We start from the raw sequence: 25,579 nt of genomic DNA on the forward strand, positions 1-25,579 counted from the left end.
GTAACCGTGGCAACTGGATAATGCCTAATCAAAACAAAACATTTGGATATTACTGAACAGGATTTGAATTTGTACATTTGTGGGTTAATTTTAGTAGGTCCAGGCAAGACGTTTAAGAACATTGTATTGCCAGTACAGGGCTGACCTTTCCACCCAAGAACTCCAAAATATTTCCTTGTATACGCTGCTGTTCACTGAGCGATGGAATTTAAAGTGGTCACACGCATGTGCTTTACAACTCATTATATAGCACCTGACTAAAAAGTATCATAAAATCTCAATTAGCAGAGGTATGTTTTCAGACCTTGAATGAAAGAAAATGAAAACTTGCCAGCCAGGAATAATGACCTTTTTGCAGTTGTTTACGGTGATTTATTTCAGCAGATGGTTGTTGATTCCGTTTAAAGATACTAATATTTATACATTGGCTACTCTGTTTCTCGGACTGGAATAGATAGAAATATAGGGATTCTATTTATTTGCACATTACAGCAGAGATATATATTACGTTTGCAAAGTAACATTATACCACTGTACTGTATAAATAAAAAATTGTGGTGTACAGAGTCAAATCAAGAAAAAAATATGAATATCTTTGTCACAAACATTATGGAGTTCACAGTTAATAAAATACATATTATTTGGCACAGTTACATAAGTCGACTTCATTCTTGAGCCCAGAGCGAAGAGGAAGAGACAGATGGAGTTACACATCTAAATGTGGTTGATTCAAATTTTATGCAATGGAAAAAAACAAGCATTTGGATATTGATCATTATAATAAATTATAATAATTATATTTTTTTGCTTGCCAGGTGCATAGAGTGCAATTAATTGTTTCAATTGACTAACAAGTAAACAAACGAATAATATGTCCAGTAGGCTGAAATTTCACTATATTCTAGAAATTAAATGGCAACAGATCATTCGTTACTCTTCACAGTCCACTGGTTAGAAGAGAATAGCTCTGAAAACACGGTTTTGATGTTTTCCAGTGGTCCTTTTGAAGGTTTTTATTTCTTATTTTTAGCGAATTAATTAGGCAATGAAGCAACCTAAGTAACTGGGAGCAGCCGAAGAAGCTGATCAAAATGGTACTGAAATAAAGGGTAATTACTTTTCAAATGCATCACTAATTACTAGCGCGTAAAATGGCGTCGCGAAGCAAGGGTGTAATTCATAAATTTACACCAGCACTTTAAAAATATTGCATGCTTACAATTTCCCTTAATTTGTCATCACATTAATTATTCCTGTGTATAAAAGCCCACCAACTGCGGAAATCGTGTTTTCCCATCAAACCCTGCGATTACACGATGAATGCATGCTCAATTTTAGTAATCATATCTTTGTTTTATTTCACAAACTGGCTATCCTGTAATTTTGTGTAGCGAAAAGATCCTCTGGCAAAGGAGAATCTGTTTACCAATCAGAACCTGTAGTTTCACGAAAGTACGGATCTGATTGGCTGAGTCGGGAAGGCTATTTAGAACAAAGAGGGTCCCTGCCTTCATATTAACACTTGTGTTTTCGGACCACAGATGTCAGGCGCAGGGAGAACTGGGGTTTTACAATATCTTATTATTGTAAATAACCAGTGATGGCCATTTACTGGCACTACCTACACGTCAACGTACCGTTGTGGAAGAGACAAATGCAAGCTATACAGACAGCACAGCGACTTGCTCTCGGCATGGCTGGTGTTAATAGTTATGCACGAGTGGAAATTGTTCGCCAGTGGACGCGCTGCTATTCCATTTAATGACACATCTGTATCCGAGGCGTTGTATTGCCTTTTTAAAACGTAAAGCGATATTTTGGCCATTTTAACCAGCTTTGCAAATATCAGCTGCGGAACATTGCAATTTACAAAGATCAATACTGATAATATAGGCGTAACATACTCAGTATAGTTTTGGCACAATTATAATTGGAAAATGTAACGATTAAGATACAGCCTACAGGCTTGTATTGGGTTTTATTTGGACAATTGTTAACGATCAGACGATGCTGGTCAGTTTTTGCCATCCGTCATCAAATGACTATTTAGTCTAAATGGTATTTACCCTAGGCTTTTCGGCGATGGGCTACGTGCCGCACGTATTGCATTGCGAATAGGTGTGATCTAAGTAGTACGACGGCTTTGTTTTAATATTGACACTGAGAAAGGGTACCAAGCACTGTCGCTTGGAGCAAAGCAGTCTAAAGCGGTGCCGGTCCAGACACGAATCAAATTCCACTCCACATTTTTCACCTTCTTCATTTTTTCTCGGTAATTTATCCCAGGCATAGCAAAATTCTGTCATGTTTCAAGCGGCTGCCCGTAGGTTTGTGTCATGCCATCATTAGCTATGCATTTGAGCCGGATTGTCGTGTGTAGCCTAGGATGAACGTAAAGTTTGAAAACTCAATGCCTTGGGCTCGTTTGGTTTGGCTTTCTCACGTAAATACTCTCAGTTCTGTGGGGTTGACATGTGCCGCTTTAACATTTCTTGTCTCTGCGAAAGGCAAGGAAAAGATGGAGATCTCGATTCATTTGCCACGGGGAATATTGAATAATTCAGTCTGACGGTGGCATTTAACGCACATCGATCTAGATTTGTGGCATCAACATCAACAATATGAGGTTTTAAATAATTGTACTGTTTGATTTCAACCCTCAGTGAAGGGAAAATGTTTTGACGGAAGAGAAGGTAAGAAAGACCAGAATATTATGGCAAGGATTTGTTTTTTTCATCTAAAGGTCGGATTTATTCAAGATTTTAAATTCACTGCGGTGGTCATCATGAAATATAGGCTATTGCAAGGAATGCTGGTCGTTGCGATTTTTGAGCAGATGAGACTTTCTAACGGATTTTACAGGGAATAAATGCAAATAACGTATGGAGAGATACGTCCCCCTTTAAAATGTTAATTTAAGACCTAACCATACATGACATTGATGGTGAAAACACAAGTGCGTTGTGGGTTTAGCCATTATTATTATTTATTAATCTTCGTCTCTGATAAATCCATGCCAGACAACCTGGATGAGGTCAGGGCGCTCGAGCATTGCAACGCTAACCTAAGTTAACATAATAGCTTTATGTCCATGCAGGGCATGGACGTGAACAACAGAACAACTTTTCCCTCGCTTTTGCCACAGGGCGTAATGGAGCTGATTGCCATCTTACGAATTCAAGCTAACAGAAAGCCTAGGTAGAGACTGAAAAAAACGACGAATGCCCTCCCATCTTAACGCCGGGGGATTCATCATCGTTTTCTGTCAGAATTTCTACTATCAGGATGTCAGTCACTTCCACAGTTGAGAAGAGTGTGGAGCCAAACGGAGTTGAAACCTACGACAGCGGGGATGACTGGGAAATTGGGGTTGGTAATTTGATAATTGACTTGGATGCCGATTTGGAGAAAGACCGACAGAAATTGGAGATGAATCGTTTCGTGAATAGCAAAGGCAGCTCAAAAGATTGCGAGGGGCTGGCATCTACTTGTTCTAAAGCAACATCAGCCATATCAGGTGGCCTTACATTTCCATCCGTCCAGCCCCCCGGTCCCTCGGGAAATTACAACAAGGAGAATGGTAAATCCAAAGTGAAAAGGAGCAAAACTTGTAAGGACATCTGTAAATCTGCCTCGGCTCCTACCCTGTTTGGACTTCCTGATATATATGCTGGTAAAACGCAAGACGCTCAAGGACGCCCAGGAGAAGCGTTTGGGATGAATTCAGCACTGGGCCAAGCGGTCAGTAACCCAAACACTAGTGATGTAACCGTTTCATGCGCCAAAGGCAAAGAGGAAAAAAATGGCAAAAATCAAACCAGGGGATTGAAAAGGGAGAGGGATGTCGCCAGGGCGAAGAAAGAGAAGCAAGATGTTAAACAAACGAGCCCCGACTTCAGTCCTGTATCTGGCAATCGGTGCGGATTTGCTGGAAAAGGGAGCCCGTGTCATTGCGGAGACAACGGGATAGGAGACATTTCCAAAAGTGGCATGGATTCAGGGATAATGGGCAACACTATTGTCGGAAAGAAGAACGATGACGAAATCGGCACACCTGCAAAGAAATTGAAAACCGAGAAGGTAAGATGTCCTTTTATTCACCGGAGCCGATTGTTCCGTTCGCGAGAAATCTGGCTGTGCATTTTGCATATCAATTCCGAAAATACGTCCGTGATTTAATTTGCTATTGGCCATGAACAAACCAGCTCTTTTCCTGTACGTGTTTGGATGGGTGCTGAAATATAGATGGTTGTCACGGTTATTAAGAACTTGATGCGGCAATTCAAATTACACTGCACAATAGCTATTAAGTCCTGTACGGTTATAGAGTTAGGAAAAAAACCCCGCTGGGGCTAGGGGTGTCTAGGGGAATGCTTCACAGATCTATAAACTTGAAAATGTATTTGTTGGTTTAGCAAGGCGGTATGAGTTTATATATATATATATATATATATATATATATATATATATATATATATATATATATAGGCCTGTGTGTGTGAGAGAGACAGAAAGAGACAGAGAGAGATAAGTAAATGGGCCAGCAAAATTAAAATTTAATCAAATGAAATACAGACTGTCAGTTACTTTTGTAAATAAACATGCTATTTATAAATTATTTATGACCTTGGCACCCAGGAAATAATACAGATATTTCTGATGGAGGTTCATGATAATTATGAAGGAAACATGGATACAATGCCCATGAGAAGTTGGCAGTTATTGATTAGCTATGCATGTGCACTGCCATTTTTATGAGATATTTCATTCACTTATGGTTTATTTTCTTATTCATATTTCACAGTAACTGTGTGGTTGTGTCATTTCTACGGACATCCTTGTCCTTTCAGCATCCAGTGTTTCTCAGTGGACTGCTAAATACATATTAATATAGATATATACATATTTTCAAGGTGATTAAGAACAAGGGACTTTAATTATTATTATTGTTGTTGTTGTGGCTGTTGCTGTAGTTGTTTCTGCTAACACTGTTTGCATACCATTACACAGAGGAGAAGAGGACTGTCCATGTTTTATATGCTAAATTTGCAGTCAGCACAGTTTGTCATTATGGCGGTTTGACGAGAGATGTCTTTAGGAAAGACCGCATCAAAGGCACATTTTCAAAGCATGTTACCCACACTGTGGAAAGGAAAGGACAGCTTATCATCTTATTTATTTTCTTCAAACACTAATATTCCAATCAATATGATGGCCCGGTTGTTGCCCTTCATTCAGAAAGAAAAAGAAAAAAAAACTTACTGAGCTAACAGCTACCCTTATGTTCTCTATCACTGAAGACAGCCACTATGTTCTATAACAAGGTACTTTACTTGTAGACTATGTTGCAAGAGTATGGCAACCACATTTTCTATTTAACATGTCAGGCTGGTGAGGTATATTGGTTAAAATGAATATGTGTGGGTTGTCAGGAACTGAACTGGTTTCAGAACACTTGCCTTGCAGGAGAAGCTGCAATTTGAAGCAAACTACCTGCAGTCTTAAAGTAGAACAAGAACCCTCTTGGAACATGATCCTCACAAGAACCCCAAAAATCACCAGAATGTGTGACAATATCTGAGGATTGTTGATATAAATGCACAAATATCTTTATGTATTAAATGTCAGAGAAGAGTGGAGTTCTCCTGAATGCATCTCCTGACAATGCAGTCTATATGCTGTTAAGGGATTTTGAGAATTGAGGGTGCAAAGTTGGCTGGTGGCCACTTGCATGCACCAGCTGTATCGCTCTTAAAATCCAGTAGACAACCTTGGAGGCTCACCCTAGAGCTTGGTCTTAAAACTAAGAAAGACCTTGCTGACACTACAAGCTCTCAAAATGGATTTGTGGACAATTTGTATGGTATAATTTAATAACTTTTTTTTCCATACATAAATATATTGTGGGTTGATTAAAAATACATTTATTTTCTATTTTTTTTGGGTAAACTCTCTTTTAAGTGCGTGACTAGGTCAGCATATTTTTCTTTGTGCTGCTGATCTCAAACAGATGAGTGGGGTAAATAATTGGAGCCACATTTGTGCAGGCCACAGGCATAGATCATTTAGGCTTATAACCTGCTGTGCAGCGGTTATAAAAGCCCTGTCAGGTGCATGCAGGTCAGCCAGTGGATGGACAGGAAATTCCCAGGCTTTTTAAGGCCTACTGTGTGGACCAGTTAATCCACAGTTGCTATTGCGGCATCATATGATGGACAAATAATGGACCAATATAAACCGCAGAATCCAAATGCACAAGTGGCAAGGATGGTACAAACGTGCAGTACGACAAATTCTTACGTTGGTCTTGCGGAGCGAGTTCGTCAATAGTGACCTGCCTGTGAGGCTAGCTGACAGTTAAATTTACGAAAATTAAAAGTTAAAAACTAAAGGTGGAGGGTTCTGGTAACACCCGTAATGGTACTGAAGGCATTTTTCTTGCGTGGTTTAGATGCACTCGTGCGCTTACTGCATGTGTTGTTGACGCGTGGGAACGATGTTCACACTACAACTGTCAGTGAGTTGCGGTGTAGTACTTGCACTGTAACAGCCTGGATGATGACATGTACACCAGCAGTCAATGTGACACAGACCAGGCGATGAAGTGGTGCAGCAGAAGTAAAAGAGGCACATATTTGCCTCTATTTTTATGCTTGATATGCAGCACATTACAGTTGTTTATACACATAAATGTCCTCTGAATTACTGGGTATATGTTATTGGATTTAGCCTATACAGTATCATTAGGCTATATTATGCTGTTTCTGCCCCCATGCTAGTAGAGTGCTAACTACCACAAGTACTTCAATAGTGGCTCAAATATTGACAGATGCCTACATTAATTTTCATATTTGTCTGGGGCAGAAAATAAACTCAGACCTCGCGATGGGCAAGTGTCCGTTTCCCCCTATCTGATTTTGGGGTAGGTAGGCCTACAGTAGCGGGGTGATTTCGGTTAAAATTGAGCCAGACTCGAGCGCGCCGAGCCGCGGTAGCTTGTGCGAGCGGGAAATGCGGGATCCTGAAATGTCAGCTTTCGCGTCGTCAAATGTCAGGCCGCTGTCGGCCCCGCTTGATTTGCTCTTTGTTCTCTCTGCTCTCGCGACGAGCCCAATCAAACCAAATTGAGACGGCGCTTTCAACTTCCATCGAGTGAGCGCGAGTCGACTGACTCTCTCGGTGAACAGCGGTTTCGTATATTCTTCCCGTATGATCCCAGACACTGGTAGGCTGTGCCACAGCACATACAGGCTGCACTGGTCCCAATATCTTCTTAAAACTATTGACTTCACATGGGTCAATATGGGCCATTATTTGCTCACTATCTTTGTCTGCACCTAGTGCCCTAAACTCGACTGAACTGAAGTGTGAATCATCACTTTTAAGTCATTGGAGATGTCATAGAGGGCCTGTTGAGTACCACTGGAGAACTAGATTGTGAATCATCCCTGTAGCAAATGAGAAAAGGGCGGTGAGAGCTTATTGCTAGTTGTCGCAATGGGTATCTGTCAGACCTGGGTCAAACACGTATTTTTGGATTCAAATACTTTTCTGTGCTCTATTGATCTTGTCTAGTGTAATTGAGCCTGCCAATATGTCCAGAAGGTGGGGGTTTGCACTTTTTGAGAGTATTTCATTGGTTCTAATACACCAGACAAGGTCAGTAAAGCGTAGAAAAGTATTTGAATACAAAACAAATACGTATTTGACCCAGGTCTGTTATCTCTCCTCTATATCAGCCTGAGCCTGCTCCTAATTTCCCATCCCCCATGGTTCTCTGGTGCTTCCATAGAGCTTGTCAGCATGTCAAGGCCTTTAGGACCAGAGATGATTGGCGCTAGGGGAGCTTTGCTACAGCTATCATATCCGCTGGACTAGCGGTAGCCTGGACGCTAGCCAAAAGCGCATTCTATTAGACCATATGGCTACCTGGGACTCCACGGCGAACCTGCTACCTTCAGCCAGACACGCTCCCACTTTCCACAGTCAGACAGAGCTCCTGTAATTCGCTCGAGGGAAGGACGTGAGGATAGACACCCCCCTATGAGCGCATAACGGCAGAGTACGTTTTTTTCGGTTTGAGTAACCGGTCGTTTGAAAAAAACAGTTACAGAAAACCAGCGGCCTCCTCGCCGTACCTGCGGACGCTTAAAAGGGGGCCTCGCTGTCGTCCAGTGGGCTGTCAGATCCTCTCGCACGTCTGCCACGCTCGGTCCGCTGTGACGGATGCAGTGGCCTGTCGCTTAATTGCCTGGGGCCTCGCGTGTGAGCAGGCAGAAGTGTGGAAACGCATTCCGATTGTGTTCCCTGCACAAAATAAATAAAAGCCAGGAATGTTTTACGGGAGGAACAAAATTAGAATGCATTCAGATTGAAGAAAAGAAAGAAAAAAAAGATTTGTACCCGAACAAAGCCCACAGTCTAGGAATTGTGGTGGTGCAGTTATGTTGAATGCTGCGGTATATAGTGTAAATCTATTTTCAAAACTTATTATTAATATTATTATTATTTTTAGTGATGGTATACAATGCCTTTGCCTTATTGTGTGCAGTTCTGGGCAACACACTATAAGAAAGATATACAAGCACTATACAGAAAGTAGATTATGTAGACTTTAAAAGAACCACATTTTTACATGTTTGTAAAAATTAATTTTTAATTTTTTTTTTTTACCAAAGTCATGTAGAACAATGCCAATAAGTCATTATTTAACAGCCGTCCCATAAAATAACAGGATTTATCCAGTTAAATAACAAGATTTATGCTTCAATTATACTAACAGGTTCTTCCCTAGCACCATCGCTGCTGTTTTTACGGGATGTTGTTTTTTTACAGTATGCTCTTATGGTCAATATTTTACCACTGGGAAGAGCTTGCAATATTATATCAGCGTCTAATGAACACAACTGCAGTGAGTTAGAGGAAAGAACAAATATTGATGTTAGGAAACGTGAATGTGGCCAAGCTGTAGAATAGCAAACTAGTTAGCTAGTATTGCTGGACAAAGATAGTTAGCAAGCAAGATAGGAAAAACAGCAAGATGCACAGCCATGAGTGCTTATAGCTAAAAGCTCCTCAGACATACTGTACTGTCAGAAGGAGAGGGATAGTTGCCTTGATTTGAATTTGGATCCTGAACTTTGTTACCTTCAGTCTGCAGATAGTAAATCTAGCACATAATGGGGGGTGGGGGGGTGGGGGTGGGTGTGGTGGCCTGCTGTTTACAAGGGAGCTAGCTCATTAGCCACCGCAGCAAGTAGCGGATAGATTTTTTCTGCTACTCCTGCTAGGTAGTGACAGAACAATGCCAGGAGAAGAGAAAGCTACTGAAGTTGCTTACAGAGCCGCCCGCGTCCCTCGCCTCCTCTCTTCCGACAGAGGAAAGCTGAAGCTGACCTGTCACATGTGGAATATAGCTTGAGGTGTGGGAGATGTCCCTGTGGACACCACTTTGCTTGCTGTTGCTGTGTGGCAGACACCAGCATCTTATAGCCTACTTACGTGTTTTAGAAAAATATTTGTCAGAAAGAAGATCTCGTCCGATACCGCTGAGATGGCACCGCTGCACTCTGTTATGCTGCCTACTTTTTATTTTTTTGTGTGTGTTCTACTGGTAAGGATTTCCAGATAGCAGGCGACTCCGGGCCGGATCTGGCCCGATATTCTGGCCCGAAGTCGGCACTGCCAGGCCGGACTTGGCACAGAACTGGCCCGGAGTCGGATGCCATCTGGGTTGGGAATCCACTTGAGATGAGCACCACACATGTGGAAGGTGAAGTTTGTCACATTATTACATGGCTCATGATTTCTTTTAATAAGCTACTCTGCTCAAGGTTATCAAGCAAATTAGTTTTGTTATTGATGCCACTATAGTGGTGAAGTATGCAGGAGTACACAGACTCTGTGCTAGTGATGACTTGTACTGTATGCCCTGGAGACATTGTGACAAACTATGTAATATATAATAAATACATAACGTTAAGGAATTATTGCCTTGCCTCAATGGAAAGCTTCACAGTTTGAATTAGATTGCTAATATAATGTTAATGTGACGTGTTGCCTGTGATTTTCATGCTCAATCAGCAGTCTGCTACTGTCATGGTTTATAACATTCTCTTCTCAGTTTGAACGGAAGGCGACTCCATCTAAGCAATAATTGCCCAGAAAATCATAGAGAATTTACTGGGACAAACCTATTTAATATGACCATAGCAGAGAGGCTAATCTAATATGTGTTAGCATTGGTCTGAACACCAACAACAGATCGATACGTGAGACTGGAGAGCGTTTATTGATTAAAGAACAATATTTCTTTTAGCGATTGCGGGTGGTATATCCGGCTGCGATATTTGTTCTTAATGTATTGATACGCCCCGTGGAAGCAGGTCAAATTGTGACATGCTGGTGGCGACCGCGGACATGTAGAAATGCACAATCCGGTCGCGACAGAGTCCCCGCGACAGGGCTTGTTTCATTCACCCGGGTGTTTCCTGACCCCCTGAATGCTAGCGTGAGCTCACCGTGACAGTAAAGAAAGAACGTTTAACCCCGATCGCCTGTACTTTTGTCCTTACGCACGCAACAAAAACACAAATGAATGTCGTGATTATGACGAGCTGCCAGTTAAAAACAGCCGGCAGTAAACAAAGGATGTAACCAAAACGGATTAGCGCTTGTGTTGTCTGGTCTGACACTTCCGGTATGGTAAAAAAAGCAGTAGATCTGAGATTGAATGGACTGCAATTACAGTGCAATCGCAGGGTGCCAGATACTCAGAAGAATTATTATATATCAATCAATAGCTGCTATTCATTCAATCCTTGTTGAATTCAGAACTTGTTTTTATACAATTTACTTTCCACCATTTTATTGTGTTTGCTGTCAAGAAATATCTGTGATGTCTACCAATAAATAGTGACGTAGAGCAGGTCACAATAGGTGCCTACATATATCTTTAGCACAATATAATGGAAATGTGTAAGCATAGACAAAGGTGTTACGTTTTTTGTTGATAGATCAGGGCCAGCCAAATCTTTACTAATTTTTGCATGTTGCTAATAGACGAAGAGAGAGGTCATTGACTGCACTTGCCTGAAAGGGTTGGTATTATGTGTGACTAAAGGCAATTTTCATTGATGATGAGTGCAAACCCTTTAAGTTTGGCGATAATAGTGATAAGAAATGTATTCTTGTATCTGTGTGTTATTTAGGCTCAGTGAATTGTGTACTCATATTGCAGTCCTTCTCGTTGTGGTTGATCTGTGTGTGAAGGAGCCACATTCAGTGTTTGCCAATATTAGCCATGTTTGAGCTTGAAGGAAAAATAAGAGGCAAATCATGTGTAACAAGCTAATTCAGTTTTCTGTCAAAAGGAGCAGGTTGAAATGTCTGTCGTTTTGAGTGAGCTTGTAGCATCAACTTGAATGAGTGAATTATAAATTACACTGGGATGACATTGACTGTTCCCAGCTATGGTCCTTCAGAATGGATTTTATACAGGGGCTGTAGGATGTCGATGGAAACAGTAATGTAATGTCACTTAAGAGGGTGTTGATCCATCATGTGTGGTCTGTACGGCCTGTATGCACTCAAGCCTGTCTAAACCATCCCTGGTTGATGGAATTGGAAAACAATGGCTCAAGTGTTTTTTCTAGGCTCTCCCGTTAATGCTAAGCTGGGCTAAGATCTGGTGACTGGGGAGGCCTGGACGTGTGCAGTAACACCAGTGTCATGCGCCTCCTCGTCTTCTAAGGATACAAGCAGATGAGAACAATACCAGGAAAATACCAGTTCTCCACACTGTTGCAGAAAACACCGGAAGCTTTCACTGTAAGGAAACCAAGGTGTTTCCTTTTTTCCTGTAGATCGCTTGACATTTGACTGCGTTGTCATTGCTTATCCATACATATTGCTCAGACCTGTGTCAAATACTTAGTTGTTTTGGATTCAAATTCTTTTCTGTGCTCTATTGATCTTGCCTGGTGGAATTGGGTCTGCCAATATGACCAGGAGGCAGGGGTTTGAATCCAAAACAAATACATATTTGACCCAGGTCTGATACTGCTGCATCATATTTATATTAATCTATAATGAAGACTAACAAGGATAAAATATATGGGCCCGGTGTCAGCAACTTTTTCTCAGAAAACAAGTAGCTGCTGAGCTTCACATTTGTCACTAAATCCCTGGATGATGGCATCTGGTAATTTGCATATTTGAGTGATGTCATGAAGTTAATTTGCATATACATCCACAGCTCATTACATTCCCACTGCTCGTGAGATGGAGCTGGACGGCGTTCAGGCTGATTTACATTAACGCTTCATCCGGACAAATGCGGATAGGACAGAGGCAGCGTGCGCGATGGAGTGTGTGTGTGTGCACGCTAGCTAGCCACCAATGCTATCGTTGTTATTGTTTAGACTCTCGACGCATTGATTGCTGTTGCCATGAATGAGTGGAGAGGAGTGGGTGAGATTGAGCTGCCAGTGCTTGGTGAGCAAAGCAGATAGAGCTGGACAGCATGTTCTGCTGTTCTCCCTAGCCTTCCCCCTTCCACATTATGTGTCTCTTATGAGAAAGGGTACTGGGTCAAATGCTGAGTACCCAACAATGGCTGCTCACTGGGCACCTGTGGCCACACCCTCCCACTCGCTCCTTTCTGTCTCCTGTACGGCGTCAGTAATCGGTAAAAAGCACCGAAAATGTCAACGGTTACAATGTCTCTGACAGTTTTGGAGAAGCACGTTTGTCATTTTGGTCGCCACTCAACATCTGAAATGTCAAGAATTGTGTTGAATTGTCAGGAACAGGAAGAAAGTCCCTTCCACGTTTCCAGTACACACACACACAATAGTTTAGTCACGTGGTGTTTTTGACTCACTTTCATTAGTCGAGAGATTCGTGGGAGTTTTGCAGTGCCGTGTCGTGTAGTAGGGCTGGACGGGAACAGAGTGAGAAGAAAATGGACATAGAAGGTTTTTTGCACAACCCCGACGATTTACCATGAGTCATAAAGTGTCAATTGGCTGCAATAAGTGTGAAATCGTGGAAGGTGGTAGTCTGGGTCAGTGACTGTACTGAGAACATTTTTGAATATTTTTCCCCCATAACCTCTATCTTGCATTCTTCATTTACACTTTTCTTTACCTTTTTTTGCAGATCGCACATGTATGCTATTGCTTGGGAACATTTTTTCTCTGCTGTGCATTTTTGGGAATGCAAAAGTGTGAAATGAAGGCTAATTAGCCTAACTGTTTTTGCTGTGCCAGAGAGTGCTAATCTGTGACCTACACTGAGATTAACATATTTTATGGCGTGTATCGGTGCAAACAAACGTTGGCTCAACATATAATTTTGTGTCAATACAAACATTTTCATTTGTACGTTTGAACTCTGATAATTGAAAGGCAATTGCCATTGTATTTTGCTCCTAGCACATTAGCCTTTTCTCTCGTTCTTCCTAATGTGGTGGCCAATGGTGGAGCATTGCACCAACTGAAATGATTAGATCATTTTAAAGCAGATGTTGGAATGTGTCATGTCGATTTTAGGAGCACTCTCTGTGATGTGGCTGAGGTTTGATAATTTTTGTATTGCAGCCTTTTTGACTAGTTGTCCCCTAGTCAAACATACCTTGTGAATGTGTACATTTAAATGCCAAATTACTGGGCGAGTGACACAGTTGCGACAGTGTCGCTGTCCCAATACTTTTCCATCTACCTACCTACATGAAATGCAGTTAATCTCTTAACTGCATTTCACGTGTAACGGTTTTCTGTTCACTTGTCAAATTTCTCCAGAAAAATAAAGATCACAGTGGGATTTGGGACACAAGCCTTTTATGACAGCAATCACATAATTACACTTTTATTAGTAAAACAAATAGCGGTAACTCATTAATCGTGCTACATGGAAATGTTAATAATTTGCTGTAGTCAGCTTGCAGAAGCGCCTGCTTATGAGAGCAAGAGATGAGCCCTCCTCCCTCCCCCTCGCAAACGGCACAACTGCTGTGGTTAATTACTTAGAGCAACAGCACACAGCCACAGGCTACAGCAGCATCGGGCTCGTATAAAATGTCGAATCAATGATGTAAGCCTGGTTGCGTTAATAACGTTAGCAACGTAAATAAACAGATTTGCAAGATGGAGGATCATTTATAAGGTGACTGTTTCACGCAGAAGGCTAGGACGGCAATGCCGCAATGCTTTTAAGTATTCTTGCGACAGTAAAAACAGGAGAATAGAAAAAAATATATTTCCGTTTAAACAAAAAATGTAATCAACTAATGAGTAAAGGTTCAACTGATCTACGCCTCGGTTCCATAGTCGCTTAACAATCTCGCGCAGACACCGTGACCTTCAAGTCTATACTGATTGTGGTGTTAGTCAGCCGTGCGAATCTCAGAAGACGTAATCACAGCTGACTCCTTCTCGAAAGACCAAAGGTTGCGGCGAAGACGTCGCCCGCCTGAACGAACGGCTGTGGTGTTTACCGCGCGGCTTGCCCCGGAAGCGACGTGCGCCGTTCCGCGCGACGCGTAGCCGACCTCCGCCACACGCGGCCGCGCGTTTGCCACGCCGTCGACTCGTCGCGAGCTGAAACTGCGCCCTTCAGGTGGCATGCGCCAGCTTTATGGGGCATGTGCCCACTTCACGTGGCATGTGCCAGCTTTATGTGGCATGTGCCAGGTTTGTGTGGCATGTGCCCGCTCTTGCACTCGCCTTAGTCTCTTTTGTTTGCTCAGAATTGAAGCCCTGTGTCTTTACACTGCAGTGCGCATCTTCCACATTTTAGTGCACATCTTGTTATGCGGTTAATCTTCACGCTTTTTTGTGTGAAGATTAAAAAGTGTGCACTGCTTGCTTCTCACAGGCCATGATGAATGGTGGCGGTTAGAGGAATTCATCTCGTTTTGTTGGCTGAAATCCCAGTTGAGACCCTGCTGTTGTATCTCAATGGCTCCAGTGAAAATCCGGCTTTATTAATGAGCTGCAGAATCTTTTGCACATTTTGTGTGCCCTTTATGTTTTTTTTTTGTGTGGATACTGCGGATCACTAAGCAGTACTGATGCAATAATGATTTCATAGAAAAGTCATTGTATTGTATTGTGGTGCTGTTTCCTGTGTTGGATGTATTTGCACAAAAAAAAAAAAAAAAAAATCTAGTGATCAATGTAATTTCCTATGCTGTTTATCTTCCAGGCCTGAACAGTACTAAAACTAGAAAATCATTTTGCAGCCAATCCTGACCTTTTTTTATTTTTTTCATTTTTTTTTGCTGTCAGGTGGAACCCTTGTTCCCAGCGCCTGCCTTGCCACCGTCGACCGCCCAAGCCCCGCCCTCTTACGCCCCCTCGTCCCCGCCCATATCCTCCCCGTCCGAACAGCTGCTGGTGCGGACCCGGTCCATCGGCACCAACACCCGGGAGACGGGCAATGGCACCGACCCGGCCTGCCTGGGGCCCTGCGAGCCTGGCACCAGCGTGAACCTGGAGGGCATCGTGTGGCACGAAACCGAGGAAGGTGAGCTCCGTGTCCCCTGCTCTGTAATCAGGGGCGCCGTTCCTCACTCTGCAGCTAATTTTACACTGTCAGGGCCTTTCGTCTTAACCTTTTGTTGAGAAATTCCGCAGTGCTTGTTTTCTTTGTTCGTTTCCAGACCAGTCTTTGACCGATTGCCTAACTGAAAATGGTGTTTTTCTGAAATATGCCCTCCTCCCAAAACTTACAGCTGGTTTTAGAGGTGAAATGACATCAGCTATTTTCCTGTGTCTTCACGTGTTTAAATTCTCTATAGTTACCTTCTGCATCAGAATTAGGAGAAGGCATTTGTTTTGTTTGGCTGATATTACTGGATGGCTAATATATCCCTTACCCCTAGATGATTTCTAGATTAGACTTTTAAGGTAGCCAATATGTTGCTGATGACATGTAGTGATGGCAGAAATAGTTTGCTATTTAGCAATTAGCACAAATCACAGACCTCATTCATTTAGCCTCAGCATGCTTAATTCCAGTGAGTCGTTGACCATTGAATACATAAATGATGATGGGACAGGGCCATTAAGTGCATTTTAATTTGTTATTTGCCTGTAATATTCAGTGAATATTGCTCTGTTGATTTTGGTATAGCTTGATTCGTTTTGCTACGTAGCTGTGGTTCTGCTTGTAATTAAAACTTTGATTAAAGTCGTGAACTTTGATTAAACTCTGTAGTCCTCATAAACTGTTCTGCATAAGCTGATGTGCCTGTAGTATAAGAAAATGATTTACAGTAGTGTAAAGGTAACATCTTTTAATTTTAACATTTTGCTAAATGTTTTCTTTTGCTCCTGCCTTGATATTAGATTTATGTGAATGGCATAATTTAGTGAAATATACAAAAATATGAATTAAAAAAGTGTAAAATTGCTGACAATTTGGGAAATTGTGTGGATCAGTTACATTTGTCTACATGGTAAGATGGCCTTCAATTTTTTTTACCAGGCTGTTTTGATGTCACAGAGGACAGTATTTTTCCACCAGTAATTCTGTGACAATAAAAGAAAGAGGACAATTAAACTGAGTGTTTGCTCTCTGCTTAGTGCAGATGCTCTGAATGCTTAGGCCCAGTCTGAGGAACCAACGGTCTTTTCTGTCTAGATGTGGGAACCAGTTGCACGTTCAAATTCCGCGAGCAAATCAGCATTTTAATCAGTGACGAGGTGCCCTCGGTTAATTCGGGCAGCGAATTGAGTCCTGGAGAGCGGCCAATCACCACGTTTGAATCGGGCGCGGAACAAAGTGCATCTGAGATGAATGCGTTTATTTGGGCATTGAGGGGCAGTCGTGGGCCTAAATGTACACAGTGAGCTTGGGCTGCGAGACAAGCTGATTTGCACATCAGACGAGCGAGGAACGAGCGCGTCGCGAGAGGGAAGGGTTTGAGACAGACTGGTTCGCACCCGTGCCTGCAGAACATGATGAGGGTTAGCGCGGCATGGAGGAGGGGCAGTGTTGGGCATCTCTGTGCCCGTGGCAACACACGGGTATTTAGATCAGGATAGACAGTGCCAGTACAAAGGGGTGAGCCAGTATCAGCCTCTATGACTCTAAGGGCCTGATTTACCAAGAGCTTCAGCACATGCTGAACCTTTTAGCACACACAACACCAGTAACATGGCCAACAATTGGTTGTGGTGTTTGTTTTGCACCAATCATTGATTGTGTTATTAGTTTTGAATGTGCTAAAAGCTTTTGCAGGTCCTCGAGGTCTTAGTAAATGAGGCTCTGAGAGTTGCTGTTTGTTGATTCATGTCGAGAGGAAGGTGGGAAAGTGGGAAAGCAAGTTGTTGTGCTGCAGTTTAACAGACTGTATCAAAAATGTTTAGATAAGAGAAAATCTTTTCAGTCTCGTTAATGCTTTCAAGAATCCAAACAGAGAGGTACCACTGCTGGCCAGAATCGGTAAAGGATCAATAGAAACAATAGGAAATGTAATGCTGTGGAATTTGGGATTTAATTAAGAAGACAATCTGATTGCGCTTGAAAATGTGTAGTGCTGCAAACCTTGGGACTCACTGTGGAAAGCATTATGGGTCAATATGCCGTAAATCTGAATAGAGTCACAACTTACAATGAAGAACTGTTTTTTAAAAAGAATTTTTCAGGATGATGTCAAGGTGTTCCTGTGCCTTTTATGAACATGTCTACTACTGGGATTAATGTGCTAAAAAACTGGATGGGTATTTTTAAATTAGTCTATGTTAAACACATCCTCTCTTCGACATCAGTGAATTAAATTCCATAGAACATTTAAATAGAGTTATACATACAAAGGAATAGATTGTCTATACTACACCATGTGATCAATGTAATATTCAGATGCCACTGATATCACTGAATATGCAAGATTTAACCTGATATAAATATTCTACGTGTTAAAATACAGCATTCACAAAGAGATAAACTAACTTCTTTGATGTTAAATTAAATGGTAGGCTTTGGCCCAATTATTTCAGAAACACACTTCTTGTACTGCAGTATATATTTCCACATTACGTCCATAAAAATGCATTGGAGAATCATGAGCCAGTAGGTGGTCTTTACTGTACCTATCAAACAATGCTTTGCTTGATTATCTCAATGGGGCTGATTCCGCTGACCTCACCCGTGCAGCGGGTAAGTGCGCTGGAAGCAAGGAACCTTTGAAAACGAACGCCGTTTGGTTTCCAGAGAATCTGCTGTTCTGTCCGATACGCTGTAACTTCAACCTCGACAGCAAAGGAGACAAGATCCGAGGACGGTGAATTAATATCGCGTTGCTGTCTGCCGTGTTTGCAGACAGAACAATGGGTGAAAAAAATATAAAAGAGCGATAAAATGACCAAAAACTGTTATTGGGAGAAAAGTCGAAAATAAACCCAACTCAGTGAGAGTTCTTTCTTCTATTTGTGTGCGTTACTTAATGTGTTTCTCTTCCTTTTATGTGTGCATCCGTACAGATTAATGGAAAAATAGATAGGAAACGCAAGAAAACACAATATCTGTATTTTTAAGTACAGAGCCAGTACAATTATTGTACAACATATTTGACAGGAGAAAGATTTACCCCCTTCTCTTTGTGTGTGTTCTCTTCCTTTTATACAGTATGTATGCGTCTGTAATGACAGATTGATTCGTTATATAAGAAAACACAATATCTGTATTTGTAAGTGCATGTAATACAACCACATTTAACACAAGCCAGTACAATCATTGTACAAGACATTGCAAATGTGTATTTGCAGTGTTGGAAATATCACAAGTTCAAAGTGTTACCTACAGCCATAGAAATATGCCCGTTGTCAAGCATGACTCATGAAAAGATTATAGTATATTTGGAAGAAAGGGCAGCCTGTGCTGCTTGTAGAATTCTTGGAAGCAGGGCACCCTGGGCCTTATAGAATTTTCAGATTTAGCTAAATAAAATGAAGAACTTGAAAGTTCGTGACAGTGTCAACATTTTTACTTGGGTTCTTGGAAGTGCTTTCATTTTTTGTTGGGGCTGGGGCTGGGACTGGGGCTGGGGCTGGGAGTTGGGGCTGGGGGCTGGGAACTGGGAACTGGGGCTGGGGCTAGGGGGCTGGGACTGGGGCTGGGGCTGGGAGTTGGGGCTGGGGGGCTGGGAACTGGGAACTGGGAACTGGGGCTGGGGCTGGGGCTAGGGGGCTGGGGCTGGGGTTGGGGGCTGGGAACAGGGCCTGGGGCTGAGGCAGGGGTTGGGGTTGGGGTTGGGAGCTGGTGCTGAGTCCTGGGGGGCTGGGGGGCTGGATGGCTGGGCCCCGCTCTCTTAGATGCTCAGATGGTGAATGTAGTGATTGCCCTGAGATTTATGAACTGTGTCAGCCGCAGCCAAGGCAAATGGCACACTCGCCACATTTCTGTCCGTGTGCAGAAAACTAAACTAAGCATTGACGTTTTGTGTGCCGTTGCTCGACACTTGGAGGGAGGGGGGGGGGAGGGGTTGTGCTGTGCAGAGCTTGCCACAGAGTGTCAATAGTCAAAGTTCTCACACAAGCAGATTTCATGTGCCTTTAGAGTTGCACTTTCAACATCTGTTGCCGTGACGCCCATGCAACATAATCCAGCTTTTGCCGTTGTAAAAAAAAACCGTTTGTTGTATCCCAAGGCAATAGTCTGCCATCTGGAGAATTTTAAGGCTTTCCTCCTAAATTTGGCTTTCCTTAATTTTTGTTTTCTCTACTAGAAACCACAGCTTGGAATACATTTTTTGTTGAACCCTGGAATTAATTTGATATACAAACCCTCTTTATTTTGTTTAGTTGCCGTCTTCCTTTTCATAAGCCCGTTGAGAGTGGCACCATATGACGTTTCTGAAGAATATTATTTCACTTTATTTGAATATTTGGGGGATGGTGTGTTTGCACGCAAACCCTACAGACACAGCAGCTATTTTTTTGTGTTTCGATCTATAACACAGACTGCATATTTGCCATCGAACGTTTGAAAAGCTAGGATTAATTATTTTTTGTGTGTGTAACGCCTCCCTTTCTGATGAAACGCCACGTTCCCGTTCGGCCCCCCTGTTTTTTTTTTCAGACAGGAATGCTAAATTTTAAGAGAAAAGCTGGAGCTCCCCGACGTGCGAGCGTGCCAGGAGACGGGGCTGAATCACCTAGTGATGGAGGGCAGCGGGGACACTGAGTGCATATTGATTGAGCGGATGCTAATTGCCGAGCACCTTCTTAACATCCTTGACTGGGGCCCAACTGCTGATGAATGCACATTTAAAATGCAGCCGCCGCCACCGCCGCTACCGCTGCTGCGGTGAGCTTCGGCGGCTCGAGTGCCTCTCCAGCCCCTCGAAAATGTGCGGAACAACAGCGACTGATACGCGTTGTTTGTAAATGCGGTGTCAGTGTGGATATTGGACTGTGGACCCAGTCAGTTTGGATTTTACAGGACGGGTGCTTGAAAACGTTCTCACATGTGTTATGAGCGGTTTTGTCAGTTGGTAGCTTGTTGGTGGTGATGTAGTCTTTGCACGGCATATACACACACACACACACACACACACACACATTTACAGTATACTGTATACAGTGTGCTCCATAATGTTGTGTACAGAGACATATTTCTTTATTTGGCTCTGTACGCCACAATTTTTTGATTTGTAATCAAAGAATTCACATGTGGTCAAAGTGCACATGTTGAAATGACAGTGCTTTTTATGCACAGCCCCTTATTTTAGGGCTCTGTAATGTTTGGGACATATTAATGTCATGTAAATGAAAGTAGTCGTGTTTAATGCTTTGTTGCTTATCCTTTGCATCTAATGACTATTTGAGGTCTGTGACCCATAGACTCCACCAGGTACTGAGTATCTGAGGTACTGAGATTTGAAATGAAATGAGCATGAGGTTTAAGTACAGAATACAGACTGTCTGCTTTAATTTGTGAGTATGTGGATCCATATCAAGCATCCATGTTGGAATTACAGCCCTTTTTATACAGCTCCATTTTAGTTCATCAGTGGATGTAGTGCAGACATGCAGAACAACCCCATTGTGTATGATGTCAAAGGAAAGATCCAAATGGGACAGTTTGAGTTTGAGTAGCTGCACACCCCGATCGTAGCCGTTGAATGCAAGAGCATTCCGTTGATCTGGATTTGCAGGGGAACTGTCGGTGCGAAAAACAATCATTAGCCTGGAGCACAACGATGACTCGATCTTAGCCAGATGGCATGATTCATGGTGTCCCAGATCATGGCCTATCATCGACAGAATGTGTTTGGCAGTAACCTCTTGCCAGGTTAGAAATCGCTGGCTGTGAACAACCTAGACAACATGCAAGAGCGCACTCTCACTTTGACCAGCCTCCAACATACCAACGGCATTTTCTCCACAGTGCTGCTCCTCTTTCTGTTTCGCTCTTCATTAAACGGGTCAAATCACCTTCCCCATCACCTGTTCCCAATCGCTCCTTCGACCAGTACTTTTATAGATTGATTATACAGTAAAGACAGTCAAATGCAGTGTAATCAGTCATGAATTAGACTTGTTACAATGTCTTTATCAATATCCAAAACCCATGCGTGAAATTTCCTGAAAGCATACATGCACTATTAGAAAAAATATTGATTTTTAAAACTTAATTATAGCTTCCTCTCCTAGTTTCGATAGCTGTGTGCATACTCTGCAGAGGCGAAGTAGAGAGTAGGCTTTAAATATTGATGCCTGATGTTTTGAAGCTGTTCTGAATAGCGGCCTATTCAGACGGAAGGTTGGATTTGCAATACATATAAAACAAGTAGATAATAATAAATAAATTACTGTATTTGTATTGAACTATTCAACCCGAAGTGTTTTACATAACATTATTAGTAGAGAAAAATAGAGAAACTAGATAAATATACTATTTAAAAGTATACTATCTTAAAATACGTCTATCTGTTTTTTTTTTTTTTAAGATGTCAACATGCGCTGTAAATCTGATTGGCTGTGGCAGACTGTTCCATAGCTCTGGGCCATAAAACCAAAGGATGCCTCTCTCCTTCTTTTAAGCTTTACTGCTGGGAGGTTACAGGCCAACTCTAGAGGACCTTAAGAAAGGATAAACAGCCAGAAACATATTTCGGGGGCTCAACCGTTTGATGCTTTAAAGAGAAGCGCAAGAATTTTGAAAATCAATTCTTAAAGGTGCGAGCAGGCCAACGCAGCAGGCTAAGGACAGGGGGAACAGTGAACTCTTACTCTTGTGCTGGTTATTGCTGTACTTCAGCAGCCGTGTGTTCTGAACGAGCTGGAATGGAGACGTAAGGAGACCCGAGCACTGTGAGCAGTGTAACACAAGGGCCTCTGTAACGCAAGGGGCTCTGAGGGCTGTTTGGCTTCCTGTTTGATGAGAAAGAAAAAGAAGTGCCTGAAGGAAGCTCAAAGCCCCAGCCCTGATATCCCTCCTGATCTCCGCTCAGGTGATGACAGTCACTATCATCGGCATTTTTGTGTTGCTGTCAACTGCGAGCGGCACAGTGAGTGCTTTTATTTTCAAAAAAATGATGCAGTAGGTGACCTCTTAAACCGTGAGGACCAATAGCCTGCTCTATCAGGTCATCGCGTTGAACGAATAGTGAATAGCACGCTGCGTGTGCTTTTAGCCAAACAGAAGAGCGGTTGCCCTCCCCTGCCTCGTGCTTCTAAGATGGTGCTTGGGAGAGAAGCTTCTTTTTTGGTGGGGTTTCTTACTTTGCTTTATGCCGTTGACCTTCTAATTCCTCAACGTTTTTTGTCAGAATCGTTCGAAGTACCGGAGAAAATGTGCGAGGTGTCACTTAGTTGACATCCGTCCTTCGTTCTCGCGAACAGGATTTACGGGGTCCTCCGCAGATATTTATCCCATAATGCCTTTCACCTGTTCTGTCACGAGAAGTCACGTCTCACGGTGAGCAACAATGGAATCTTTGGCAGGGAGGAAGCAGAGACTGTAAAAAAATAGGGGAGGAAGCCTGCGCCGCTCGACCCAAAGCAATTTCTTTTAATCTGCGTTGATCTCATTGTGGAGGAAGCCCTTGCAAAAAACGGGGACGCTCGCTTTTGAAATCCCCGCAATTTAAGGCGAATTAATTGTAAGCACGACCGATTTATCGTTCCGCCCATTGCTGAGATAAAAGGTTAATTTGATAAATGTGAGAGACACTTGGGGGGGGGGGGGGTTCTCAGCTGATAGAAATCAAATTTCTCCCTGCAACTGAACTGCCCGATATTGTCGCGTTCGGGATCATTGCTTTTGTTTTTGCGGTGAATTCACCGAGGACACGCGCCGCGCTGGAGTGCGTTGTTTTCGTACAGGTGCAGCAGGAAAAAATGGAAACGACACAAACCTATAGGCTTTAGTTTAACATAACGGCTTCTCTTGAGATGTAAATTGTGTGCATTAAAAGCAACCCCTATTTAAAGCGTGGTGAACTCCTAGTAATAAAGTTTATTTTTATCCGCGCTGATAAGGCCTGTGATGGCAGGCGATTTGCCCAGTGCCTCTGGCTTGGAGCCAGTCCTGTGACATTGTGGTTTGACCTTTGTTATGAGTAAGAGATTTATGCCAACATTACTTTTTCTATTACTCACAGGACGTTTTTCAGTGGCTGCTGACCTCGTAATATTTTGTAAAGCACCAAAATAATTTATTAATTGCCCTGTTCTGTGACTGTGTTGAATGCCAAACACATCCCCATTAGAATCTTACCTTGAAGGAGATTGTTTGCCTCTTGAGAGGCACAAGACAAATTAGACAAGATCAGGAAATGGCTCTTTATTAATTTTCAAACTGTATTATCTTTTTTTTGTTTGTTTAAATGATGCGGGTGGCATTTAGAACAAATTGCTTATCAGATAAGTGGTGTTTTAAGAACAGTTACGCAATCAGTGTTTTCTTTTTATGCAATTAGCTTTCGTCCAACAAATACATATTTATTTTCACTGTCTTAGCTCCATTCAACATAATTCACATCACAAGCCTGGGAATAATGTCAGTACATTAGACATTGTGAGATGTTTATCAGGGCAGTGTATAAACCGTTATTTACTTGTGACAGCTGAGATAGTGTTTCCTACTGGAATCAATTCATCCTTTCGGTTTATGGGTATTATACAAAAGCTGTAATGCAAAGAGAATTAAAAAAACAATTGTTCAGGGGATTGCTTATAGAATATAGTATTTTCATTGTGTTAGCAGAATTTTTTTTCCCGCCTGCATTGCAAATGTACTGCATGGTGTGAACAAAGTCTCGGGAGTTTTGTTGGCAAATCAGCGAAGGTAGCCCTGGGTTTGTTTCCTTCCATCTATTGAAACCCTTTTTTCTGAAATGTTCAGAACTGTTGTGAATGTGGGCTTTGACAAGTGGGCATTATGGAAGGCTATGCAAATGAGATCAGAATTGATTGGTGGGGTTCATCTGTGGAGACCAATTGAGAGCTCCGGTTTGGGGCTCCGAGCTCTGAGCGTCGCCCGCCAGGCTCGGCTGTAATCTTGGCTGCCTGCCAACAAAAGCAATTATGTGAAATAACAGCAAATGAGAAGGTGAGTGTCACTGTTTTACAGCAGAATGTGGGGAGCGCGTCCCTCCCGCTGGCTGCTCCATCTTGATTACACGCCGGAGGAAGAGACTGGAAGGTTTTCCTAACGCAGGCGGGGAGAGGCGCGGGGAGGAGGGGAGGAGGGGGTGCGGAAAGACAGACGGCCGCGCGGTTGCAAATGTCTCCCGCGACGCTGAGGCTGTTTCGTTCAATTCCGAGACTTAAGGCTGCAGGCCCCCTCGACGGTTTTTTTTTCTTCGCACGTGTGTTTTAAGCGACCCACGCAATGTGGATTTTTAAAAAATGTGTGTTTTCGCCCATTTATAAATATGCAAATGTATTCAAACCACAGCTAATGAATAAAATAAAGAAGCGCACCATAGGTTTAGACAGAAGGCTTTTTTCCATTTCTGCTATAGCAATCGCTCCCATTACACCAATTATACCTTTTGTTTCTTTGTGTTGCTGTGCTGTGCGTCTGATAGGGGTCCTTGTGGTGAATGTAACATGGAGGAAGCGGACCTATGTTGGGACTCTGCTGGACTGTACTCGGCATGATTGGGCTCCACCCAGGTAATGCATACACACCAGAATGTGCCCCCCCCCCCCTCAAATTCAGAGTCATTTCTCAAGGGCAGGGACTGCACAATTAGATTACATGTGCTGTCAACAGAATTGAAATGTAGGCATGTAATTGTACCATTAAAACATTTTGTCCAAAACTAAACATAAATACATAGAAAGACACAATTACAGAACATACAATAGAATGAAGGCAGTTTGACAATAACATATAGGATGGTAATAGGATAGCTTATAATTTAATTTAGAAGTATGTCCTGCGGCTGTACTTCTTGTACCTACCTAGGCAATAGTTAGCAGATAGAATATTGAACCTGATATCAGTGTTTATTATCAACCCATGGAGTAAATTTCCAGTTCTCTTTGTGATGCGAAGGAACAAGAACATTTAATGTTTGTGTAATGTGATAAATATTAAAGGGATGTGCCTAATCAGA

The 25,579-nt window shown here is 42.4% G+C and overlaps 1 protein-coding gene and 1 long non-coding RNA gene across 4 annotated transcripts in view; one reads left to right on the forward strand and one right to left on the reverse strand.

Moving 5' to 3' along the window:
* Positions 1–2,000: 2,000 nt before the first annotated feature.
* znf608 (zinc finger protein 608) overlaps positions 2,001–25,579 on the forward strand; it is a 31,482-nt gene continuing 7,903 nt past the window's right edge. Inside the window, exons 1-3 of one of the 3 annotated variants that reach the window (XM_064297224.1) lie at positions 2,001–4,080; positions 15,291–15,528; positions 25,046–25,133. In XM_064297224.1, the coding sequence (XP_064153294.1) occupies positions 3,286–4,080; positions 15,291–15,528; positions 25,046–25,133 (1,121 nt within the window). In that variant the 5' untranslated portion in view covers positions 2,001–3,285. The remainder of the gene's footprint in view (positions 4,081–15,290; positions 15,529–25,045; positions 25,134–25,579) is intronic. The other 2 variants (XM_064297225.1, XM_064297223.1) reach the window with 2 other exon arrangements.
* Positions 20,914–21,540, reverse strand: LOC135233555 (uncharacterized). The gene is made up of 2 exons (XR_010323872.1): positions 21,377–21,540; positions 20,914–21,168 (listed from the first exon to the last, which is right to left on the reverse strand). It is a non-coding gene; the product is annotated as an uncharacterized LOC135233555 (long non-coding RNA).

Source organism: Anguilla rostrata, chromosome 10 (assembly GCF_018555375.3).
Source record: "Anguilla rostrata isolate EN2019 chromosome 10, ASM1855537v3, whole genome shotgun sequence".
NCBI classification, from domain to species: domain Eukaryota; kingdom Metazoa; phylum Chordata; class Actinopteri; order Anguilliformes; family Anguillidae; genus Anguilla; species Anguilla rostrata.